The 14,786-nt window shown below is 40.5% G+C and overlaps 1 protein-coding gene across 1 annotated transcript in view; it reads left to right on the plus strand.

The window, feature by feature from the left end:
• The first annotated feature begins 6,029 nt into the window (after positions 1 to 6,029).
• Positions 6,030 to 14,786, plus strand: part of DDX10 (DEAD-box helicase 10) — a 258,945-nt gene continuing 250,188 nt past the window's right edge. The window contains exons 1-2 of the mRNA XM_012773746.2: positions 6,030 to 6,304; positions 13,922 to 13,982. Coding sequence (XP_012629200.2) covers positions 6,119 to 6,304; positions 13,922 to 13,982 — 247 coding nt within the window. The 5' untranslated portion in view covers positions 6,030 to 6,118. The remainder of the gene's footprint in view (positions 6,305 to 13,921; positions 13,983 to 14,786) is intronic.

Genomic DNA, 14,786 nt, shown 5'->3' on the forward strand with positions numbered 1-14,786 from the left:
CTTGCAGGACATCCACCATTTCTGGGAAAAACCTCAAAATGTCAAGCTATTAGTTAAGGGGGAGGATTAAAATAGGGGTCATTGAAATTAGTTCAATGCCCTTCCCTTACAACTGTGCCACAATGGATGTACATGAAGAACAACCAACTTTGACAGGAAGATTCCCAAAACGTAATTACAGAGCATTCCATATCCCTTGTTGTACATTCTTTAAACTTAATGGTGAAAAATATGGCAAAAATGATTTTTTTTTAATTACTGAAAATTTTATATCATCCAAGAACTATGTAACTGATCTTTTTACTTTGTTGATACATTTGTCAGCCTGAAATAGCTGAAAGGATCAAAATCCAATTTTAAAGTGCCAAGTTTTTAGGACGTCCCCTGCCACAGCCCCCCCAAACTTTACAAGAATGGGGCCTGTGTTCCCAAGTGGGGAAGTTAAGGTTTTACTTATGTTGGTAGAAATAAAGAACTTTAGCAAGATCATGTTTTTCATACAAGGCCACTACGTAGTTACAGCGATATGATTAGTCACAGTTTGCTACATTTTAAGGAAGATTGCTTTAAAGTTTTGTGAGGAGAGGTGATGATCTAAGGGAGTCTTCTCTCTGGTGCCAGAAGGCCTTTCCTAATCATTTACAGGAAACAAAAAAGAAGTTGTAGCTCCATGTTATGTGACTCAGGCCTCACAATTCCTATTTTCTTCAAGGCTTGAAATAATTTAAAGTTCCAATAGTTTTATTTTGTATTATTTATTTTCACACATGGAAGGTAATTGAAACAAATGTTTACATAGGTTAATTTGGAAGTCATTATAAAATTCACGATGTAAAAGTTTAGTTGAGGCCATCCTGCCACTAATATCAATCAGAGGCAGTAAACAATACTCTTTTACTAATTATTGTTTTTTCCTTTTTAGAGACAAGGTTTCACTATTTTGCCAAGGCTGGCCTCGAACTCCTGAGCTCAAACGATTCTCCAGCCTTAGCCCCCTGAGTAGCTGGGACTACAAGCACATGACATACTGTTGTTACAACTTTACCAGGTTCATTGCCTGCTGCTCAAGAGGAAGCTGATACACTGAGACAGCAGGGGTTACAGCAGAGAGAGTTTAATATTGCAGGCGCCATGCAAGGAGACGAGAGGAAGTTCTCAAATCTGTTTCCTCTGAATTTGGGAGAAAGGGTTTTTAAAGATAGTTTGGTAGGCAGATGGCTAGCTGCTAGGCAAGTGGGTTTGCTAATTGGCTGGGTTTGGGGTTCAGAACCACAGGGGTGTAGAAATTGCCTTCTTTGCTGCTAGGCAAGTGGGTTTGCTAATTGGCTGGGTTCGGGGTTCAGAACCACAGGGGTGTAGAAATTGCCTTCTTTGCTGTGTCCATTCTTTGGTGGGGGTTGCAAGATCAGTTGCATCAGTTCCTTAGTATGGGCCTCTGGTCTGGGTGGGTCAGCTGTTCCACCAGAATGCAGGGCTTGGAAGATATCTCAAAAACTAGCCTTAGGTTTCACAAAGGTGTTACTATTTATGGAAACAATGAAGAAACGTAAGAGTGTTTATGACCATCGGCTATATGACTCCTGAGTAGTAAGCAATTACAGGAGCGAGCTAGGGAACAATTGCTGGTTATGTCTATATTTCCCCTACCACAGTTTCCACCTTGTGGCCCTTTATTAATTTTATAAAGGATGGTTTCAGTGTCCAGCTAATTATTGATATTCTGAAAGATAAATTATCTAGATACAGTCTAGAATGCTAGCCAAAATTATACTTTTGAAAATACCTATGTTTAAATGTATTTGCTCAGTTCAAATCTGGCATGCTTTTGTTGTTGTTGTTGTTGTGGACAACACATGTAACCTAAACATTTGTACCCCCATAATATGCTGAAATAATAATAATAGAAAAAGTAATGACTTAGTATTTTGGCCTACATAGCATCTTCAACCAAGAGCAATACATTTGTAGAGAAATGACAAGAAAAAGGAAAACAGTTTGGGGCTTCCTAAGGCAGGAAACTGTGGAACATAAATGTATGGGAGGAAACTAATGGCATAGGTTTATTTGCAGAGCCCTCCCTGGACTGCTATGACAGTTAGAATTGTCACCAATAAAGAAGAAACTATTTTCTGTCTTTACGCAGAAAAGTGGGCAGATAGGAAGAGCATTTCCCCTGTTTGCTGCTTCTTAATTGCTTTTAGTGCAAAAATAATTTTTATATCAAAGAGGGATATTTTGGAGTGATATATTCTGGTTTCTTTCACTGTAGAAAACTACATAAAACAAGTATAGAGTCTACTGAAGCACTATTAGGCAAACATCCTTATAACTGTCACCTAGGTCAAGAAATAGAACCGTGTCTACCATTCCCATCATTCTTTGAGCACTTTATTTGCTGGCACTTCAAGATATTCTAGCTTACCTTGTTCTTTCTTCACCTTGGCCCCAGAATTAGCTATTTCTCCAAAAAGCTCTGGTTCATTTGACTAGAAAAAACAGCATTTATAAACTAAGATCTGGGGATAGTTGTGTTCATCACGAGTGGGGCATTATTTTCTGTTTCTCAGACAAAATAAACTTCTAAAAATAGTTTTAAAATACTGAAAGGATATATTGGTCTTTTCAGAGTTTTAGAGACATATTAATATAATTTGAAGAATTATGAGGATGAACTACTTCGACTACGTAAAGATTTACAAACAGAAGCTAACTGATGAATAATATTAAATGGGGGCATCAATGTATGACAATGAGCTAAAAATATTACATTCCCCCCCCCAAATTTTAATATGTCCCCCCTACTGAAGTTTTGCCTGTATTTGTAGCAGTAGTTACCAGGAGCATTTTCAAATCCTTTTTAGTTCTTTAGAAATTTTGTGAATATTGATTGGCAGTGGAGAATATAGATTTTTAAAACTAAAATGTGTTAAAAGCTATTTAGTGTCTTCAATATCACAACTGAAAGCCTGTCTGGGGATCATTTTTACAGAAACAAGGTATTTGGAACAAAATAAGCATTGAAACCATTGTAAAGATGTCATTTTATGTGCTCAAGATATGGACCATTTTTATTACAAATTATTAAATCCTAATGACTTTGAAATGTGATACTGAGTTATTGTGGCTAAGATTTGAATTTTCTATTATTTTATGTTAAAAATTTGATTTATATAACAAAGAAAATAACTTCTATTGAGAGTTCTATTTTGTTCTCTGAGTATTCTTTGTTCTTATTTCTTGGATACAATGCCTTATCTTTCTAAAAATATGAATAATGATTTTTTGAATATTGCCTTTGCTTTCTGCATTGCTTTATTAGTTTTGGTTTAAAACTTTTAAGTTAAAGGATTTCCTCAAGTGTTTGGTAGTTTTTGGTTATTCGTTCATATTTAAGAGTAAAGCTGATTAGAAACAAGTGAATGGAGGGCTTATTAACTGATAAATTTCACTGAAGAGTGAAACTTGCCATTTTTTTTTTTTTTTTTTTTGCAGCTGCCTAATTGTATCATATGGAGGCCTTTCTCTTGGGCATTGAGTTTCCCTGGAGATGACTGTGCCAGTTTCTTGTCTGGGGTACATATATGTCTGGCTGCTTCAGTTTTAGGAGAGTGAGTTGTTACAGGTGAGGGCCTCATTGTTCTGTATGCATAACTGGCTCCATTAACAAAAACAGCTTGTTATAGTTCCCTTGTGTTTCAAATTCCCAGGCCAGTAAGATTTGCTGACCAGAACTTTGTAACTTTCTGTTACACTAATGCATTCCCTTTAGAATTTTTTCCCCCAGAAACAGCGGAACCTCCTTACAGCCATGAGATAACTACAAAGCCTTATACTTCCTGTTTGTCCAGAGAAGACAAGATAAATGACATCCTACCCCAGATGATACCCAAGGACCAGCTGAGCAAACTACTCCTTGCATTCTGCCTGCATACAAGGATAAAAGAAGTGGGGAACCTGAGGCCTTGGGGCCACATGTGGTCTTCCGGATCCTTGAATGCAGCCTTTTGGTTGAATCCAATTTTTCCAGAACAAATCCTTTTAATAAAGGGGACGTACTTGGGGATCTGGAGGACCACATGTGGCTTTGAGACTGCAGGTTCCCTGCCTATCTCATTATACTACTAAAATCCCTGCCCTGGGAGAGACTTAGCCACCATTTTTTGATCATGCGATGTATGTACTAACATGATTTGTTACTGTGCTTGTGTGCCTACACTCTGCCCCAAACATGATGCTCACTCATTTCATGCATTAGTCAATTCATCACCAGAAACCCCCCTGACCCTGTTTGTTGGGGAGGGCAGCCCATTCCTCCCACCTCCCAATTCACACATCCTCCACAATAAATCTCCTTTTTTCTTTGAGGGTCTTTGTCTCAGTAATTGGCTTTCTGTGGGGTGAGCAACAAAGGGAACCCTCCTTGTGGGTTAGTTAACATATGTATACATATGCGGTAGACATATATTTGGTAAAATACATATAGCATAAAATTTACTATTTTAACCATTTTTAAGTATATAATTCAGTGGTGTTAAGTACATTCACATGGTTGTGCAACTAACCTCCAGAACTCTGTTCATCTTTCGAAACTGAAACTCTCCACTTATTGAACTGTATCTTCCAATTCCCTCCCATCCTCAGCCACTGGCAACCAACACTCCATTTTCTCTCTTTATGATCTTGACAACTCTACCTCATAAAAGTAGTATTTGTCCTTTTGTGACTGGCTTATTTCACTTAGCATAATGTTCTCCAGGTTCACTAATGTTGTAGTGTGTGTCAGAATTTCCTTCTTTTTTCATAATGTTCTCCAGGTTCACTAATGTTGTAGTGTGTGTCAGAATTTCCTTCTTTTTTAAGGCTGAACGTATATGCCATCTGTTGCTTATCTGATATTCATCAGTCTATATGGACACTGAGGTTGCTTCTGCCTTTTAGCAACTGTGAATAGTGCTGCTATGAACATGAGTATCCAAATAAATATCGCTTTGAGACCCTACTTTCAATTCTTTTGGGTATGTGCCCAGAAGTGGAATTGCTAGCTCATATGGTAGTTCTATTTTTAATTTTTTGAGGTTGTATATATACTTTTATATAACCTCTCCTTATTGAACTTTACTGTCCACCTCATTTAGTGTCCCTGAGTGTGGAAATTCTCCAGTTTGCCTTCTACTTCCTTCCCACCTTCTAATCAGCCATCTCCTGTTTGGGGGATGGGCATAGAGTTGGGGATAGTGATCTGGGTATGTGGGGTTGGAAAGGGAAATTGAGGGCCCACTCTATATGTCGAATTTTAACCCGGTTACCCAATTCCCATTGCCACAGCTGAGCTCTCCCACCTCCCCATCCCGTGTGTACCTATGGAGGCTCTAGGTAAACGTGTACAAAAACCCTAATTAATTGAAAGCCAATTCACTTAAATGGCCAATTTGCAAATAACGTGTCATTTTGTCTTCATAACAGCATTTTAAGATAAGTTCAATCAGACTCTGCCTCAGGTCCCTTACTGCTGCAGCTAGAGTCTGAGGGATCCAGAGGAAAAGGAAAGCTCGGAGGGGCATAACAAGAATATATTCATTTTAATTCCTAGGGATGCATACTGCAGAGGACGGAAATCAGAAGTCATCAACTAGCTGTTAGATTTGGGGCAAACCTTTGGGCTCCCTGAGCTGAAATGTGCAAAACGAGGACTATAATTATAACTCATAGATTGTTATGTGTGTACGCGCGCTCTCGCGAACGATTTGCAAAGTTGAACCCAGGGCCAAAGTGTAATAGCCCTTAAACGTTCAGCGTAAGACGTCACCATAGTAACAGCAACCAGTGCGCATGCGTCCTTTTAAAGAGACAGCGTGCTCCGGAGGGCGCTCAGCACGCCCTCTTCCTCAGCACGCTCGGTGCTCGTTTCCCGAGACTGCTCCTCCCTGCGGAAGCCGAATCTCCAATCCCCGCTATCTTTCTCCTTGCCGTCATTGGCTCGTGCCCCGGTTTCAAAAGCTTGGGGGCGGGCTCCGGAATTCGCGCATGCGCTTCGGTGCGCTTTACCCACGCTGGTTCCGCGAGCCTGGCCTTTGGCGTCTTGTGTTTGGGTGCGACCGGGAGTGTGGCTGCCGCCGCGATGGGCAAAACTGTTGACTCCCGGCGTTCGGGAGCCCGACCCGATCCAGTGCGGAGCTTCAATCGCTGGAAGAAGAAACACAGGCACAGGCAGAGCCAAAAGAAGCAGTTGAGGAAGCAACTGAAGAAACCCGAGTGGCAAGTGGAGCGCGAGGGTATCAGCCGTCTCATGCAGAAGTATGACACGGTGAGGCACTGGGGACGGGACGGGGCGCGGGTTGGGTCAACAGCAGGGCAGCGTGTCACTGCGGCGGTGGGTTTCAGAAGGGAGGGGGCGGACCTATCACTGGGAGCGTGCCATTAGTCCACCGGGCTCGAGGAGAGAGTGGGGTGGGAAATGTCACCGAGTGCCACAACCTAAGTCTCTGCACCGTCCTGGCCACTCTTCTGCTCACCCCACTGTTCTGGAAAAAAGTCATAGAAATGTAGTGGTGTATGTAGGGTAGGCAGATTGATGCTGTGATAGTTACAGTAATATTCATCGTTGTAATACGACAATAATGGTAATAACGACACCTACATTTTTAAGCACTCATCATGTGCTTTGCATGACTTGTTTGACTTGATTTTGAGGTGTGGATCTTAATAATCCCATTTTAGGGATGAGAAAATTGAGATTCCGAGAGGATGAGAAACTTGTCTGAATCTCTCACTCTTGGGAGGTGGTGTGGAATTGGAACCTAGACCCATGTCTTTCTGATTCTAAACTCGTTGCTTTTAACCATTAAGCCAGACTGCATCCCTCAACCTCATCATCCATCCTACTTCCTGTGACCATCTCGTTTTTTCCACATGCTTCATGTCCCCATGAAGAATTGGTGTGGAAAAGGTAGACTGCTGGTCTATTTTTTTTGTCCCCCATAATCCCCACATTGTAGCTGATGATCCCAGATGTATCCTTGTAGTTATCACTTTGGCCTCTTGATCTAGCCCCCTCCCCACGTCTGTCAATTCCTCTCCTCCTGTCCCATAAATCCCATGCATGTTGGCCTTCACCCAACCCATTCAGCTTCTCTGCCCCCTTCTAGTGCAGTATATTCAGGAATTTAATGGGTTACATTCCTGTGACCAAAATTGCCATTGTAACAACAAATCACCACAAACTGGGTGGCTTAAAACAATAGAAATTTTTCTCTCATAGTTCTGGAGGCCTGAAATAAGTTTGGGCAAAAATCAAGGTGTCATCAGGGCCATGCTCCTACCAAAGGCTCTACTGGAGAAGTTCCTTGCTTCTTCTGGCTTCTCAAGGCTGCTGGCATTCCTTGGCGTGTGGCTGCATAACTCTGATTTCTGCCTCCATGAACATGTTGCCTTCTCCTGTTCTGTGTCAGTTTACCTCTGCTCTTCTTTTATAAGGACACTTGCAAATGCATTTAGGGCCCATCCAGATAATCCAGGATAATCTCTCTGTCTCAAGATCTTTAATTAACATCTGCAAAGTCACTTTTGCCATATAAGATAACACTCACAGGTTCCAGGGGTTAAAGCATGGACATATTTAGAGACCATTTTTTAGCCTGCTACATTCTAGTTCCACCATCTAAGCAGACTGTCAAGCTAGAGACCCAGGAACAGTCCTAGATACTTCTCTTTTACCTACTCTTCCACCCATTTGGTCACACTGGTGATCTTTTCTGCTGCTTAAATTTCTCAAGTGCTTATCTATCCCTACTGCTATGCCTTAGTTCAGGCCCCCTCATCTCTTGCCTGGATTACTATAGTACCTATTGCTTAGCACAGGGGTCAGCAAACTTTTTCTGTAAGTGATCACTGAATGTTTTCAGCTTTGCAGTCATCAGGGTGAACTACTCAACTGTGCCCTTGCAACACAAAAGCCACTATAGAAATACTGAAATGAATGGGTATTGTGTTCCAGTAAAACTTTAATTAGTGAAGCAGGTGGCTGATGGGATTTGGCCCTTATACCTTTCTAATTTATCCTCTATACTTCTGGAAGAATGATTCTTTCCAAGATTAAAACCCAGTCATTATACTCCTGATTAAGACCCTTCCTTGGCTCACAGTTACTTTCAGGAAAATTGTCAAACACAATGGGTCAACATGTTTGTCTACTGAAAGAGTAAGATATTTGTCGTGAAACATACCTGGTTTAAATCTCACTTAGTTCAGGTATTGACTAGCCAAGTTTCTTAACCTCTCTAAGTCTAAGTCTTAGTTTCCTCATGCAACAGAGATTATTAACCACACAGGGTGTTGTAAAGCTCAAATGAGATAATGTATGTAAACCAAGCGGTACATGATTGGCATATATGAGGGAACAACTTGCAGTTTTGTGAATTGGCCACGCTCCTTATGCTCCTCCTCCTGGTCCTTGATGTTTCCACTGCTTGCAGTGAGTGTACCCGTCCTCCTTACCCTAAGAACATGTACAGGTCCTTCAATATTTAGCTCAAACTTCTCTTCATAATCTCCCCAGGTAGAGTCAGGACTGCTGTGCATCCATAGCATTTTGTAGATACCTTTATTATAGCATTTGTCACCTGGCTGTGATGATTGGCTTCTTTATTTAACGGTTTTGTTAATTCTTCTACTAGACCATGAACCTGTCAAGGTCAGCACCAGTGATATACTCATCTTGCTCTCCCCCAGAGTCTGGTAGTACAGTGCTTATCTTTGAGTAGGTACTCAGTCAGTGTTTAGATGTTTGCTGTGAGACTAGACCTTTTGCAGATGTCTTTGCTCCAGTTGGTAGTCTTGGTTCATTTTTTTGGGTCTCTTTTGTTACAGTAGTAATTACCAATACTTATCAAACTTTTATGCATGTTGACTTGTTATATCCTTACAACAAACAACCCTGTGAAATCATTCCCACTACACAGGTGAGGAAACTTTAAGGCACAGGAAGGTTAAATAATTTGAGCAAAGTTAACAGCTAGTAAGTGAAAAAGAAGTTCTAACCCATATAATCTAACACCAGAGCTTCAAGCCACTACGGTTTACTGTGCTGTATTTGTTAAACAAAAATTGTTTTTTCCTTAAGAGACAGGGTCTTGCTCTGTCACCCAGGCTGGAGTGCAGTGGCCCTATTGTAGCTCACTGTAACCTTGAATCTCAGACAATACTTCTGCCTCAGCTTCCTGAGTAGCTAGGACTATGGGTACAAGCCACCATGCCCAGCTAATTTTTAAATTTTTTTGTGTAGAGATGGGGTCTTGGAATGTTACTCAGGTTGGTCTTGAGCTCCAGGTCTCAAGTGATCTTCCTTCCTTGATCTCCCAAGGAAGGAAGTACTGGGATTACAGGCATCAGCCACCACTCCCAACCAGTTAAACAAATGTTTAAATCCCAGTCTTTTCATTGAGTTAAAGGAGTAGCCTTTTTCTCCCTATGCATTGTTCTGGTTTCTTTCTTTCTTGTTTTTTAGAAATATTTTCTTAAGATTTGGTCAAGAAATAAATGCAGTGTGAAATCCATTGCCAGGGCTAACAATACAAGGATACAATTATTTGAATAGCAGATTTGTTATTCTCCAGGTAACTAAAGTGCAGGCCATCCCTGTATGGCCTCTCAGGTGGTAGCATTTGTACATGAAACTTATTACAGAGCCATGGTACATAGGTGATGTTCAGTAGCCTCATTAGTGAAATATTGAGCAATTTGACTCAGAAACATTTTGAAATAATTGGATAGGCGCTTTTTAAGGCCTGTGTAAATACTTGGGAACAATACGTGTCCAGGTCCCTAGGGAACTGTGATGGCGGTGGGGTGGGATTGATGCATTTTTGGCAAATGTTTTTAATAGCATGTACAAAATGTTATAGTAGTAAATAGTAAATATGCAACACGTAAGTCATACTATGGAGGTAGAAGATGGTGTAGTTAGGAGGAAAAAGGTTGAGTTGACCTCTACTGAGCTCCTTCTGGCCAGATGATTAGAAAAAAATCATGCTTCCTCTGGGCACGCTACCCTTTTTCCTGGTGATTGCAGGCTAGGATTTGGCTTGGGGAGTTGAATGTGGGCTGGACCTCAGATCCCAGACTTCAGCCTTAGAAGATGTCTTTGTGTAGTAGACAAACTGTCCAGTAGTTTGTGGTAGCCATGAGGGGACTTAGTTCTTGATTAGTGAGTTCACCAGATGGAAAAGATTGGCGAGGACATTCTAGGTGGAAAAGAGCAACATGAGATGTGAAAATGCATGGTGTTCTTCAAGGGAGGAAATACTCCTTGGAGTGTTGCATGTGTTCCTGAGTTAGCATCAGCTGGGGTGGGAGGTAGACTGGGAATGACTTTGGAGGCTGTGGCAAGTAGAATAATGGCCTCCTAAAGATGACTGCAGCCTAATCCCTGGAACCTGTGAATATGGTAGATGAAAGGGGTAATTAAGGTTGCTAATCAGCTGACCCTAAAGTAGGATGAGTAGCCTGGCTTAACCAGGTGGGCCTAATGTAGTCACAAGGGTACTTAAATGTGGAAGAGAAAGGTAGAAAAGCCAGTGTCAGTGATGTGAGAAAGACTTGAAGTCTCTTGTTGGCTTTAAAGATGGAAGTGGGGGCCAGGTATAGTGGCTCACACCTGTAATCCTTTGGGAGGTCGAGGCAGGAAGGTTGGGAGTTCGAGACCAGCCTGAGCAACACAGTGAGACTCCTGTCTCTACAAAAAATTAAAATAAAAAATTAGCCAGGTATGATGGCACACACCTGTAGTCCCAGCTACTCAGGAGGCTGAAGCAGGAGGATCAGTTGAGCCCAGGAGTTTGAGGTTGCAGTGAGCTGTGAAAGCTGTGTACTACTGGCCTGGGCAATAGAGCAAGACTCCAAAAGAAAAAATAAAAGGTGGGGGGCCATAGCCAAGGAATGTGAGCAGCCTCTAGAAGCTGGAAAAGGCAAGGAAATGGACTCTCCGTAGAGTCACCAGAAGGAATGCAACTCTGCTGACACCTTGATTTTAGCTAAGTGAAAGCCATTTTGGACTTCTGGCTTCCAGAACTGTTAAGGTTAGTAAATTTGTTTTGGTTTAAGCCGCTGTTTTTGGTAATTTGTTATAGTAACATTAGGAAATTTTCACAAAGGCTGTGCTCAGAGACTTTATCTGGAAGCACTGAGAAGTCTCTTGGGGCAGTTAGAGAATATGTCCAAGCTATAAAATTTTTGGAGGCTAGGAGACCAGGTAGGAAACTATTGGTATAGTTTAGGTCTTGGGTCCTCTGAGAAGCAGATGCCAAGTTGGGATTGTGTGAATTAGAGCGTATTAGGGGAGAAATGTCTGTGAAGGCTGAAGGAGAGGGAACAGGAATAGGGAGGGAAAGGAGAGGAGGAGGGGAGGAGCAGGTAGGAAGAGTCTCAGACTGCAGCAATCTAAGAAAGCTTCAGTCAGGTTGAGGGGGAGTCCTTGTTCCAAAGTTGTCTGTGGGAGGAACCCCAGGCCTATAGTAACCCAGCTGTTGACCCCAGCCATTGACTGGGAGTAACCCAGGGGAAACTTGTTTTTTTCATGGTGGATTTGTAGGGGTGACAGCCTGCACTGTCTCTATGTTATGCTTTTTGCAGCAGGAGGTCTGTGTGGTATGTTTCCAAGGCCATCACTTTGGGGTGGGGTGCGCTTTGGAGGGGCTGATGGAGAGCTGGGGATTGAGGTTTAGTGAGAAATGTTGAGCTATTTGTTTTAGTTCAGCAACTGTTTTCCTTATTGCTGAGTGACTCAAACTCTCTGCACCTGGGATTCATCAGTTGTACTACATAGAAACTCTGCATTCTAATCTCTTTTTTAATCAAAATTTGGCCTGGGGTGATTTGAGGCAGGTTGCTTTTCTTCTCTTGATTGCATTCTATGAATTTTTATATATTTTTTTCCAGGCATTATTCCCTTTAGTGAGCAATAGGTATTAGCATAGTTGTAAGAAGTATAAGAGGGTGGTTAAGTGATACTCAACCTGTTCTCCCATCTGCCCCTTCTAACTTTTCCATCACCTTTGGGAAGCCTTTAATAAGGACCATCCCTGAAATATCTGTTCTGAGTTCAGAAGAATTGATTACAGAGATTTTAGAGGGAGTATGAGGATTGTGGAGACAGGAATGATTTTTTTTTCTTAGAAAGGAATAAAGGGAAGGAGAAAGATTGTTAATTTTGTTTGTAGGAACCACAGCCTTCTCCTGCTGTGGCTAAGTATTCTTTGGAATGTAACTGAGAACATTCCAGAGCAAGGTCAGCAAACTTTATGTAAAGGGCTCAGTAGTCAACATTAGGCTTTATAGGCCATATAGTCTCTGTCACAGCTGGGAACACAATATGTAAATGAATGGTTGTAGCTGTGTTGTAGTAAAACTTTACAAAAACAGGCAGCAAATTGGATTTGGCCTGCAGGCTGCAGTTTGCTGACTCCTGTTCTAGAGCATCAGCAGAATCAAAATTTCCTTTTCTTTCTTTGCCCTCTTTGTAAGACTATGGTGTATAGTTTTACATTGTAATGGTTGATGGTAATATGCTGGGATGGTTTCATTCTTCTAAACCTCCCTCTAGGAGGCTAACAGATTTTAGGAAGATTTGCAGTATTTTGTTTGGGGAGCCAATCTTGCCTGTGCTGTGTCTCAGGCTGGGGATTGAAGAGTGTGTTGCTGGTCTACTGTGGGCCCTTCATTCCCTGTGAAAACACCTGTTTAGCTGACAATACCACAAGTCAAGAGTGAACCACACCTAACTTTAATGTCCTGTTTGGAAGATTATCTTCTATGTGAGGTTCCTTGCTGGGACAGGATGTTATTTGGATAAACCATTCTTCTAATGCTAGTACACTGATTCTGCCTCCTCTCCAGTGATATCTGTAATGATTCACAGGGATTAAGATAATGTTTTAATATCTGAGCTCTCAGTATTTGAGGGCAGAGAGTAAACGTGCCTGGGCTACTTTAAGAATCCTGCAACAGATGATGTGTAGATTGTAAAATGAAATACAACTGTCATCTCTTCACTGCCTAGAGTGTAATTTAAACAAATGAGCCTTACAAATGCAGCTTTTCCCTTTTGTGAATCATGAATAATTTGGCAGCATGTCCCCAGATCTGAGCACAGTTCTTCCTGCATTCAGCATCTGTAATAAAATAATTCCCCTGAGCAGCTGAAGTGAAATTCGGAAAATTGGGTTTATGCTAATCAAGAACATCGGTAATGAACATTTGAATAATATAAAGTTAAAGAGCAAAATGTTACTTATTGTGGCTTCAAAGCATGAAAGACATTTTCCCCTGATTATTTTTGAAATAATACCCCTCTTTCAGTATACCCCAAAAGGAATAGTTATTAGGTTGGATTTCCTAGACCACTGATTTATAGTTAAATCTTTGAAAGGTTTGTGCTAACATGATATATTTCTCCAACTAGTTTCAATCTTTTCTCCAAGTTGTGTATATAGAAGTATTTTCATCATGGTCTGTGGTTTGTAGTTATTTTGTCCCTTTTTTCTTAAACTGATATCCCTTGAAAGATGATTGAAAATAAATTTTCCTCGTAATATTGATGTGGTTGGCTGTGACTGTGTTAACATAGTCATAGAGATAAAGAATGTCCAAGGTGGCAATGTGTGTCTCGTGTGTGTGTTGAGTGAATTTTTTTCTTAGCTGAATTGGATACAAATTTATATTTGATTTAGGCCAGCTTTTTCAAGACATATTTCCTTTCAAAAAGAGTGATAGCTTTTAATTAGAAGTGATTGAATTCAATCCCACGGTACGAAGGATGAGCTAGGCAGTATGGTGTAGGGAAAAAATGGTTTTATTGTGAAACAAAGGAATTATCTGGTAGGCTATTTTGTCATATCTCACAATGTTCCCTTTTTTCCTTCTTTTCCAGATAAATGTGAATGAAATTACAAGATTTTCGGATTTTCCCTTGTCCAGAAAAACATTGAAAGGTAGATATGTGGTGATTTTGGGACATGTTATTGGCTTTCTTGGCATTTTTGATAAGTGGGAGAGATTTAGAGTTTAACCTGAAAAATGTAATCTTGGTAAATTTTGATATCATGAGACCAACAAAAATAAGTAGTATTTGCATCTAACAATTTGTCATTCTATCTGGACTGGCTAAAGAACATTAGTTAAAAAAACACAAGGTTCCAGGAGCCACTGAATAATTAAAATGAAATCTGTGTTAGTTAAAATAAGGTAGCAAACAAAAATATATTTTTGCTTGTATTTGTTTGGTAGGGCTACCATAACAAAATACCAGACTGTGTGGTTTAAACAAAAGTAACTTATTCTCTTACAGTTCTGGAAGCTGGAAATCCCTGATCAAATTGCTGGCCAAGTGGGATTTCTCTCAGGCCAAGGTTCTAGGCCTCTCTCCTTGGCTTGTGGATGGCCACCCTCTTGCTGCTTTTTTTTTTTTTTTTTTTTTTTTTTGATAAATACAAATTATATATATTTATGGTATGACATGCTTTCAAATATGTATACATTGCGGAATGGCTAAATCTAATCAACATATAATTAACATGTATGTGGTATATTACCTCATACTTTTTTGTGATAAAAACACTTAAAATCAAGTTTATAGCATATTGTAATTAACTATAGTCACCATGATATATTTCCTGAACTTATTCCTCCTAACTGAAATTTTCTATCCTTTGACCGACATCTTCACAATCTCCTCTTCCCTTCCAGCCTCTGGTAACCACTGTTCTAACCCTGCTTCTATGAATTCCCATTTTTTA

Source organism: Microcebus murinus, chromosome 4 (assembly GCF_040939455.1).
Source record: "Microcebus murinus isolate Inina chromosome 4, M.murinus_Inina_mat1.0, whole genome shotgun sequence".
Taxonomy (NCBI): Eukaryota; Metazoa; Chordata; class Mammalia; order Primates; family Cheirogaleidae; genus Microcebus; species Microcebus murinus.